The sequence below is a fragment of the Adiantum capillus-veneris genome, chromosome 27 (genome assembly GCF_014529385.1).
Source record: "Adiantum capillus-veneris isolate H3 chromosome 27, ASM1452938v2, whole genome shotgun sequence".
Lineage (NCBI taxonomy): Eukaryota > Viridiplantae > Streptophyta > Polypodiopsida > Polypodiales > Pteridaceae > Adiantum > Adiantum capillus-veneris.
In genome coordinates this window covers 90,711,518-90,720,828 of record NC_140957.1, presented here as the reverse complement: position 1 = coordinate 90,720,828, position 9,311 = coordinate 90,711,518, and the positions used below count along the sequence as shown (strand labels likewise).

At 40.3% G+C, this 9,311-nt stretch overlaps 2 protein-coding genes across 2 annotated transcripts; both read right to left on the bottom strand.

Annotated features, from left to right (window-relative positions):
- Positions 1-2,860: 2,860 nt before the first annotated feature.
- On the bottom strand, positions 2,861-5,483 carry LOC147422384 (ankyrin repeat protein SKIP35-like). Its single transcript, XM_086503427.1, has 4 exons — positions 5,228-5,483; positions 4,669-5,158; positions 4,061-4,502; positions 2,861-3,798 (listed from the first exon to the last, which is right to left on the bottom strand). Exons 2-4 carry the CDS (start codon positions 5,136-5,138, stop codon positions 2,998-3,000), a joined length of 1,713 nt encoding a protein of 570 aa, XP_086359553.1. The 5' UTR covers positions 5,139-5,158; positions 5,228-5,483; the 3' UTR covers positions 2,861-2,997.
- A 1,791-nt stretch (positions 5,484-7,274) lies between these two features.
- Positions 7,275-8,882, bottom strand: LOC147422383 (uncharacterized). Its single transcript, XM_086503054.1, has one exon. The coding sequence runs from the start codon at positions 8,880-8,882 to the stop codon at positions 7,275-7,277; it is 1,608 nt and encodes a 535-aa protein (XP_086359180.1).
- Between the last annotated feature and the right edge of the window lie 429 nt (positions 8,883-9,311).

The following is a 9,311-nucleotide window of genomic DNA, read 5'->3' as shown; positions in this document are numbered from 1 at the left end:
AGTTTGTAGAGGCTTTTGTAGAGAGCCATTTATTTTATGTAGCATGTATAGTTAGTTACAATCATCCATGGAAAGCAAGTATTTGACTATTATGTGTACTCCTTTGTGTTCAATAAAAATGTGCACTCTATTGCAAGGTGCAACCCGACACAGTTGCACATGTATATTCGAAATATAATCAGTTCCAATCAACCATGGAAAGCAAGTATTTGACTACAAGCATACTCCTTCGGGTTTAATCAAAATGTACACTCTATCGGAAGGTGCAACCGACTCAGTTGCACACAATATGAATGGCATGAATAAGATACTAAGAGATTTCATTCCTCAAATCACCATACCTTTTATCAATGATGTGCCAATAAAAGGGTGTAAAGAGAGCAAATAGAATTTGGCAATGGATCAGAGGGAGTACAAGAAATTTATTACTCATATTGCTAACTGCGACATGAGTTTATCTAAGCTTGAAGAGATTAACCTTACTCTTTCTAGATGATAGTTAAAGTGCAAAAGTTCGTGTGAAAAGAAGTGCATACGAAATCTATAAGGAAGAAGATAAAGATACTAGAAAATCCTCCAACATTGAGGAAAGTGGGTTTAAGATGTGAAGGGCCAATTGTTGTGACATTAGACAGTTCAACTTAAAGATAATCATAGAATTTTGTAACATTTCATCAAAACTTTGTTTACCAATGTGAGAGTCTTTCAAAAAGACATTCAAGATTGACCCAATACTTGTATCCTTTGAAATTAGTCCAATAGTTTCCTAGCCCTTCCACTTATACTTGTCTGTCATTCCATGAGAGCAAATTCCAAATAGGAAGTCGTGAAGCACCTACTGTGACATTACCACGTTGATATACATATAAGCCAAAGCATTGCCAAGCCCCATGTTGGTTTCTAAGAGTTCATGTCTCTTGATCTCATCAACAAGCACTGTGAAGCCCATTATTAGTTTCCAAGATCCCCTCCCATAAACTTCTCTCTCTCTCTCTCTCTCTCTCTCTCTCTCTCTCTCTCTCTCTCTCTCTATTTCTACAAGCTTTCATAGCACTCTTTCTTTTAATAGCTTCTATAGATTTCTCTTACTATAAATGTGCTCTATGTTTTTAACCCTTGACATGCAAATCCATGTGGAAGCAAAATTATATACAAGTCTATTAGGTAATCAAGGTAACGATCACAATGTATTTTAACTAATACCTTGCGCATAGCAAACATCACAACATATGCGCTTTGATGTCCTCTTCTACTTCAACTCTAGCTATGCCCAATCTAGATATCACAAGTAACAATCTTTACATGGATACATATCTCAAAGTTGTCCACATGACACACAACCACAACAAAGATTCCTGTGAAGTGATGTGGCAATATCAAATGCAGTAAATGTAGTTCTTTTGTATCAAAACTTTACTCGATAGCTATGTTGACACCCAGCTTTTCTTCCAACTAAACATATCCCTCGTTAAATATCCCATGCATCGAAATTAAACATTCGATCAAACAAGGTGCAAGGTCATGTCGTCATTAACTCTACGATCTACATGTTTTTGAATTACCCTCACACTTTCTTGTTCCCTAATCAATTAACTTGTATTCTAGATTTTATAGAGTGATATGAAACAAAGAATAGAATTCTACACTTAGATAGCACAAGTTGTTCAAAAGCAACATGTATCAAGGCTGTGACATTGCAAGAAGAATGTATACGTGTCAAAACTCCCTACACGGAACCCAATCACCATCCTCTTTCCTCATCAATATAAATCCTATCTAAACCAATTCTGAGTTTGTTTGGAGATTTACCACCAATATTATGCACTATTCACTACTTTCAAATAGAGCACGATACCATTACCCCAAGAACCAAGCATTTTTATGAGCACCAAGCGTGACATGCACATAAGTCATTACAAGCACAACTTCTTTCGCTAAACACCGAATGGAAAAATGATTCTTGTATGCATCGAACCACAAATGTGCCTATGGACAAGTTGCAATTTGCGAGAAGCCTACACAAAACCATCCTTGAGAAACTTGAAATGGTTTAAAAACATATTCGACGAATCATATAATTGCTTCTCTAAGAACATGTCATTGAGCGTGCCTCCTATTCTAATATCCAAGTGGCAATAATAATGTGAAGATTCAAAGAAAAACACAACCTATCAAATGCAAATAATAAAACCAGGTCAAAAAAATAGAAGAGAACATATTTGGATTATAAGTACAAGCCATAAGCTACAAGAGATGCTAAATAATACAAAGCATAACAATAGACCAATTGCTCCTCCAAGTGCTCATTTCCATTCCAAGTGCAGAATAATACATAAATAGCAAACAAGCCATAAGCAACAAGAGATATGCTGCATGACTATAGGCCGCATGCTCCTACAAATGCTCCTTTCCATTCCAAGTGCAAGTCAACTAATTTGACGCTTACACACATTGACTACTCACTAATTTTAACCAACTACACCCTAAATTGAGTAAAATTGATTGATTTTTCCTCTTTCCGGCTGAAAAAAGCTCCCAATTTCTTTAATTTTTGCTGGGCAAACACATATAATACTTCTCTGTTGAACTATTAAACCAAGAAGTTCCAAACTTCACAAAGGAGTGTAATGAATGTTAAATCATTTAAGATTGCCTCCCTTTAATAACTTTAATAAATGAGCAAGGGGAATCAATGAAAGTTTTCAAATATATATGAGAGAGAGAGAGAGAGAGAGAGAGAGAGAGAGAGTGTAAAAGAGAGAGAGATGTTGAAAGATCGAGTGCTAAGGTTCATGATTAGCATTGGTTTTCTCAAGTTCAAGATTTAACATTAAAAAAACCATTAATGATTTCGAGGATCACCATTTCAAACCATCATTACCGTATCCAAAGCAAAAAAAAACATAACCAAACACTAAGACCGTTGCCACAAATAGGCCAAAACACTGTACAACATTATGAAGCTGCAGATAAAAGGGCTGGTTCCAAGAAAGAAGATTATACCTGGAGAAAAGCTGGCAATTTCAACTCCAATAACGCAAGCAGCGTATGCTTGTCATAATCAAGTAAGTCCTCTACGCAAACGTCATCATGAAGCTGTAAAATGCCCTCAATGAGCTCCCCCCTAAGTCTCTGTGGTAGCAGCATTCCCGATGCAGAAATGCATTCTTTGTGAAGAGGATAGTACGCTATCGCCAGCTGCAAATCAAGGGGCAAATCCTGCAACCGGATCGCAGAGCAACCTCTTCTCATAACTCGCACCGTGTTGACATGATGGTCGCATGCCAACATACGCCCCTGCAGAAAGGCCTCTTCCGACCAATGCTCTCGCAAGTATGATTTTAGGTCAGACGGAAACCCTTCATCTTCGCTTTGTGCTATTGTATCAGCAATTTGATACGTTGCCTCTGCATTATCAAGAAAGTTTGAACAGAAAAGGTAATGTATACCACAAAATGACCCACCACTTCTCTCTGCCGCAGCTTTAAGAATCTCTGTGCTGAGGGTATTAAGCACATGTCGGGGCACATGATCTAGCAAATACGACAAAACCTCTATCTTGCTGCTTGATGCAGCCGCTGTGAGGGCAAGACATAGCTCCATGTCTTTGCAACCCCGCTCTACGAACCAATGTACCACTTGCATGCAGCCTCTTTCGGCAGCACGCATGAGAGGACCAAGAAAGGAGTCAGTGTTACCGTCGACCACCAAGCATTCCATAGTGTTGATCTTACAGTAATAGGATGCAAAGCTCAAAGCTAAATCCATGTCCAATTCTACATCGAGTTGATGTCCTATCTGCGAACAACACAAGCTTGGCTCCATATCCATCAGATGCAATTTATCTTTTTAAAGGATCCAAGAATAGGATTGATTTTCGGAGCCCATGGTTTACAAAAGAAACAATCAGCTTAAAAGGCTCCAACACATATAACATTGATGCTCATAGAGGGTGGTCTTGCCCTGGATTCGCAATGAAATACACTGGAGCAGCCACACAAGAAACCCAGCATCAAAGGGACATGCTTTTTCCTTGAAGAGAAACATGTACATAGCTCACCTGCATTAGGATTCGCACCAACTCTGTGCTCCCAAATCGAGCGGCCTCTAAAAAGCATTGATTCACGTTATCTGCACCACGTTCAACCAACATAGTTAGCAATCCTTGCATGGCACTAGCAGGTATGCCAGACGCCCACCCTGGATCGATAGCACCAGAAAAAAGAGTAAGGGGAAAGCATGCAGCATCAAACGCCTCCGCATAATCCTTAGTAGTTAGTCCATTCCCTGCAAGATTCAAAAACCGCTTGAATGCTGTTAATTGCATTCTTGACTCCACCACTGAGCTCTTGCCCATGCGGCCAGCATCATCCCCCTTCGATCGCTGGCGTGAATGGGACCCTATACATTTCAAAGCCCACTCTGTGAATTTTTGCACTTTAGCCGCGGCCTCAGCTTTCATCAATTCATCCCCACTACATTCCTTCAGCCTGTCTCTAAGCCTGCATGGTTTGATGTTCATGAAGAGCAACGATATCAACAAACAAAGCAGCTCCCTTCTTCAAACCTTGGCAAAAGCATTGCCTCCTCTCTTTGCATTAATACTATCATTCGCTTACCTTCCTAATCAAACAATGTGGCACAAACCTGCTTGCATTTTATTCTTACCTTTGTGCCATTACAGTTACGGTGTCGGCAAGGCTCATGGCTCGGCTCCGACATGCAGATACGCAAGACGCAAGAAACGATGTCCGGAGTGTGGCCCTAGGAAAATCATCTGCCCCTGACGACACGAGTTTCTCTATCAGGACAATAGCCTTTCCAACTTCTTCTTGAGTGGTGAGGAACCAAACGGAGTCTAGAACCACACAGAGGCCATCATTGAGCCTCTGGCGATCAAAGAGCCGAACAAGGGTCTCTGCAAAAGCCCATTCATGGGCGCTCACAGCATGTTGAAATGTGCGCCCGAGCTCCGTGCGTTCCAGTCTTGGAGGTCGGGGTATATCAAGAGCCTGCGCACACTTCTGTTCAAGCAAGCAAGTCTCTTTTGAGCAGGGATCCGAAGGTAACAAGGGGTCATTCTTAATGTCTGTGAGTGAAGAGGCCTCCTTCTCATGGCCAAGGGCTCCCTCCAGCATTCCTCCAATGAGGATAAGGTCTGCGCATGCGAGCCCAATCTATCTGAGGCCCATTGTGGACAATAAGGAAAGAGTCTAAAGCACCATACCTGAGAGGCTCAGCGCATGCGAGGCCACATCTATCTCAGGTCCGATTGAGTACAACGACGAAAGAATCTAAAGCGCCATACCTCAGGTACTGGATTCAATAAAAGGGAAGCACCGAGGCGTAGACATGGATCAAGCATTACGCATTCATCGCCGCCTCTGCGTCTGATACTTCGCGAGGCGTCAGAAAGGTGATCAGAGATGGCTTTTCAAAAATGAGAGAAACTCTTCCACTACACTGAAACACATCTATTATCTCCTAATGGTATTCCTCATGGTTTCAAGAAAATTAAAAGGTATGTCTAATTGAAAGGTTCCTCAATGATAACAAAAACAATGTGTTACTCTACAACACGTAGCAACAAGCAATGATGTAGCACGTAGATTTACAACGATATTAGTCGATTGTAAGAAAGTCGGATACAATATATATATATATATATATATATATATATATAAAAAGAGAGAGAGAGAGAGAGAGAGGGGACAGAAAATGCAAAGACGCTTTAGAGAAAAAATAAAAGAGAAAAGAAACACAATTATATAATGTGAAGTAGACCATCTCTTTATATAGACACAAAAGTTCTTTTGATTGTCCAATGTCCATCTTCATATGTCTTTTGACTTTCCACCTCCGTGCCTCTTTTCATTTCTTAAACTTACCTTTCACTTAGTCACTTAATATGTTTTGAAAGACATTTTAGTTTTTCAAGATTGGGGAGACCTAATGGCTCTATGAAAGAAAAACACTATCTACATAGTGCAAGAACATTTTAAAGAAAAAAAAATGCCAAAAGAAAAAACAAGGTAAGAAGGCACGAAGGCTTGCTAAGTTAAGGGGGGAGATGAAGAAGAGTAAATTTAAGTAAGAACATAGATTTTTTGTTGTGGTTCAATATGAAATTGTATTATCTATTATATATACATAATCATAAAAGGCTTCTATATTATGAAAGGTCTCACTTCAATAATAAGGTAAAAAGTGCACATTGCACATCAGTATTTTGAACAAAATAAAATTAAATCATAAAATCAAAAAACATATTAAAAAATCAAAAAATATTGTGATAATTTTTATTATATATATATATATATATATATATATACTAAGCATAAAATAATAATAAAATAAATTTTTTTGAAGTCTGTAAATGAAAGGACTCTTTGTCAATATCTCATATCATGTGATTAAACTCCCTATGTTCACTAAAACCCGGCCTTTAATGTATTTTTGAAGGATAAAAATTGAAAATTTTCACCGACTAGTTTAGCGGGTTAACTTGACGAAAACCCACTAAATTTGAAGGATTTTAGTGTAACAAGAGAAAGGGTCATGGTGACTTTCTAAAACAATAAGAAAGTGATAAAATCACTAGGTTGAGTTTAACTGGAATCAGTGTTCGAGAAAGGATTGCCTCAGCTTAGCCTTGAGCCTATTGAAATCGAGACTAGCCGGTTGCAAACCGAAGAAAAATCGGTAAAATGTGTGAGAAAATAGTTCAAAAATCTTGCAAATTTTTAAAATTTTGCTAGTATTTTCGGTTTGCTTCTTTGGGAGGAGAAAACTCGGTTGGTGGTCGCTTAATGAAAGAGACTTTCTCGAGCATTGACTGAAATTAAGCTATAGAATGCATGAAAAGTCAAGCCATGTGAGGCTATGAAATGAAAGGTGAAATGAAAAGAACTCATTAATATATGTCTGTGTGTATATATATGTATGTATGTATAAAATTTACTAGAACTATGCAAGGTGAAACCTCACTTTAGTATTCTAAAACAAAGTGAGGACTCACAATGGCCTGCAGAAAGCAAGGGAAGGTTAGTTTTTGGCGATGAGGAGGTATGTAGTGGAGTGGTAGGACCAGTAGTTGTAGTTAGTGCCAGATGTGGTTTGTGGTAGGTCATTGCTAATCCATACGTGGTCTAGTATAGAGTTGTGTACTGTGGTTGGATGGTGTATCAATTGGTGGAGACCGTGCTGGAGAAAGAGGTTGGAAAGGGTTCTATATGTGCTAGTTTCCTGAAGTGCGTCAATGTTGAAATCTCCCATTATGTGGTGCGGGTTGAGTCAAGAAGATTGGAGATGCTATGCAGGAAGCGTGGGAGCGATGATGTCGGTGCCCTGTAGAGTGAAATGATTGTCGCTAGGCACTTGTTGGTGCAGTGGAAAGTTGCATGGATCATTTCAAGTGTTTGATTTATGCAGATGCGTATTTGTGTAGGTATTAGGTTGTTTTTATGGAGAATGGAGATGCCGTGTAGTTGTGTTGAGGATATGCTGTGGAAGCCTGGAATGGTTGTCGTATGTTGTCGAGTCTCTTGTAGGTAGAGGATGTCGGAGGCCATCAGGCTTTTGTCGTGGATGATATCGTTTGCATGCTTTCCAAGGGAGACGACGTTTAGTGATTGCACAATGTAATGTGTATTTTGGTGGAGATGCAGCTGCTTCTGGATGGGGGAATAAGCTGCTTCTGTTCTCAACCTGTGGAGTTCTTTGAGGACAGATGCATCGGTGTGAATGTTGCAGGGTAGCAAGCTCTCTATCAAATATAGATTTGCAGTGTCACGAATTCGTGTGAGAGCAGTGTATGCGAGGCCGTGAGACCTAATTCCTTTGGGGTTGAAAGCCAGTGTGTTGAGTGTAAGCCCTTGTGATCGGTGAATTGTGCAGGCTGCGGCAGGCTGAACTGGGAATTGCTTGCGTGTGAAGGTGTTGAAGTAGTTCTTGCCAATTTGGAATTCGTGTGCGATACGGAGAATTGGCGTCCAATTAGGCATTGTGAGTGGGTTGCGAAGATGACGGTGGTCATACCTTTGTTTTTGTCCTATGCTAGGGTTGGTGAAATGAATCCAGAGGCATGTTGTGTCGGAGAATGTAGTGCAGAGCTTGTAGACGCCTTCTGCACCGTTGACGAGGCCATCGAGAATGTCCAGATTTCCAGCGCATAGCTTGACCACTAGGCCTAGCTTCAGACGCAATGTTGCTTGGAGACGCAATGTTGCTTGGAGACGCAATGTTTTGCTGCATGAAGCGGCACGCTTGTCAATCGCTTTGAATATGTGTGGCTCACCGGGCAATTGTGCGAAGACCTTTTCATTGTGTTCATCCTTTGCCTTGTTAGAGTAGAATAGGTGTGATATGGTTATGTCAGCAAGCAACTCTTTGTCGAAGGAGCTGTTAATGTATGCAAGGTCGTTGCTGGTGTGTGAGCCAATTCTCATTCGGTTGAGCACCTCTATAAACTGTCCATCGGTTTGTCTCATTGTGGTCGTTAGTTCGTAGCACTTAGGGAATTCATGCCAGTACGAAGGTGCAACCGCCTCTAGAAGAGGTTGCTTGCTTGTGAATATCCATGAGTCTTTGACTGGGCTAGCTTGGCAGAGGTCACCACAGAGTATGACATCAAGGCCACCAAAAGGCTGGTCGTGTTTTCTCCTGATGGCACGAAGACGTGAGTCAGTCAATGAGAAGACACTTGATCCTATCAAGGAGACTTCATCAAACACTACAAGCTCCAAATCTTGATAAAGTAAGGACAATGCATCTAGCTTTTCTGCTCTGAGACTTGTGTGTGTCGTAGTTATCAAAGGCAAATGTAAAGCTGAGTGTATAGTTGTGCCACCAATGTTGAATGTTGCCTTGCCTGTATATGCCATTAGGAGTGCCTTAGGAAAGTCAGGATTGTGGCATGACTTATGTGTGTAGAAACAAATGAGGGCTTCGACTAGCAAGAGCAACGTGAATGTTTTTCCAGTGCCTGCTCCACCTATGAGGAAGAGATGTATCTTTTATGACGACGCTATGCGTTTTTTGAGCATGACATCATCGAGGATGAGTCGTTGTTGTGGGTTTAGCTTCTTTATTGATGCGTGGAAATCCTCATTGGTCATGCCAATATGTTTGGAACAGGGATTTTAATTACGCGATGACGCATTTTGTTAAATATTAATTATTGTTGTTATTATCACTATTTTTTTCATGTTAATAACATATCTAATATCATGACCTACGAAAACCGGTAGAAAACATAGAACCGGCGGGACAACCAACAATCCCGGCAGACCCGGTGGGGTTTATATGAAACC

Bases quoted from the DNA above. Each gene is read 5' to 3' on its own strand.
- LOC147422383 (XM_086503054.1), bottom strand. From the start codon at position 8,882: ATGGCATATACAGGCAAGGCAACATTCAACATTGGTGGCACAACTATA.
- LOC147422384 (XM_086503427.1), bottom strand. From the start codon at position 5,138: ATGCTGGAGGGAGCCCTTGGCCATGAGAAGGAGGCCTCTTCACTCACA. The intron at 4,503-4,668 runs GTAAGAATAAAA...CAAACCATGCAG, and splicing joins GTAACTGTAATGGCACAAAG to GCTTAGAGACAGGCTGAAGG. The intron at 3,799-4,060 runs GTGAGCTATGTA...TGTTGTTCGCAG, and splicing joins TGGTGCGAATCCTAATGCAG to ATAGGACATCAACTCGATGT.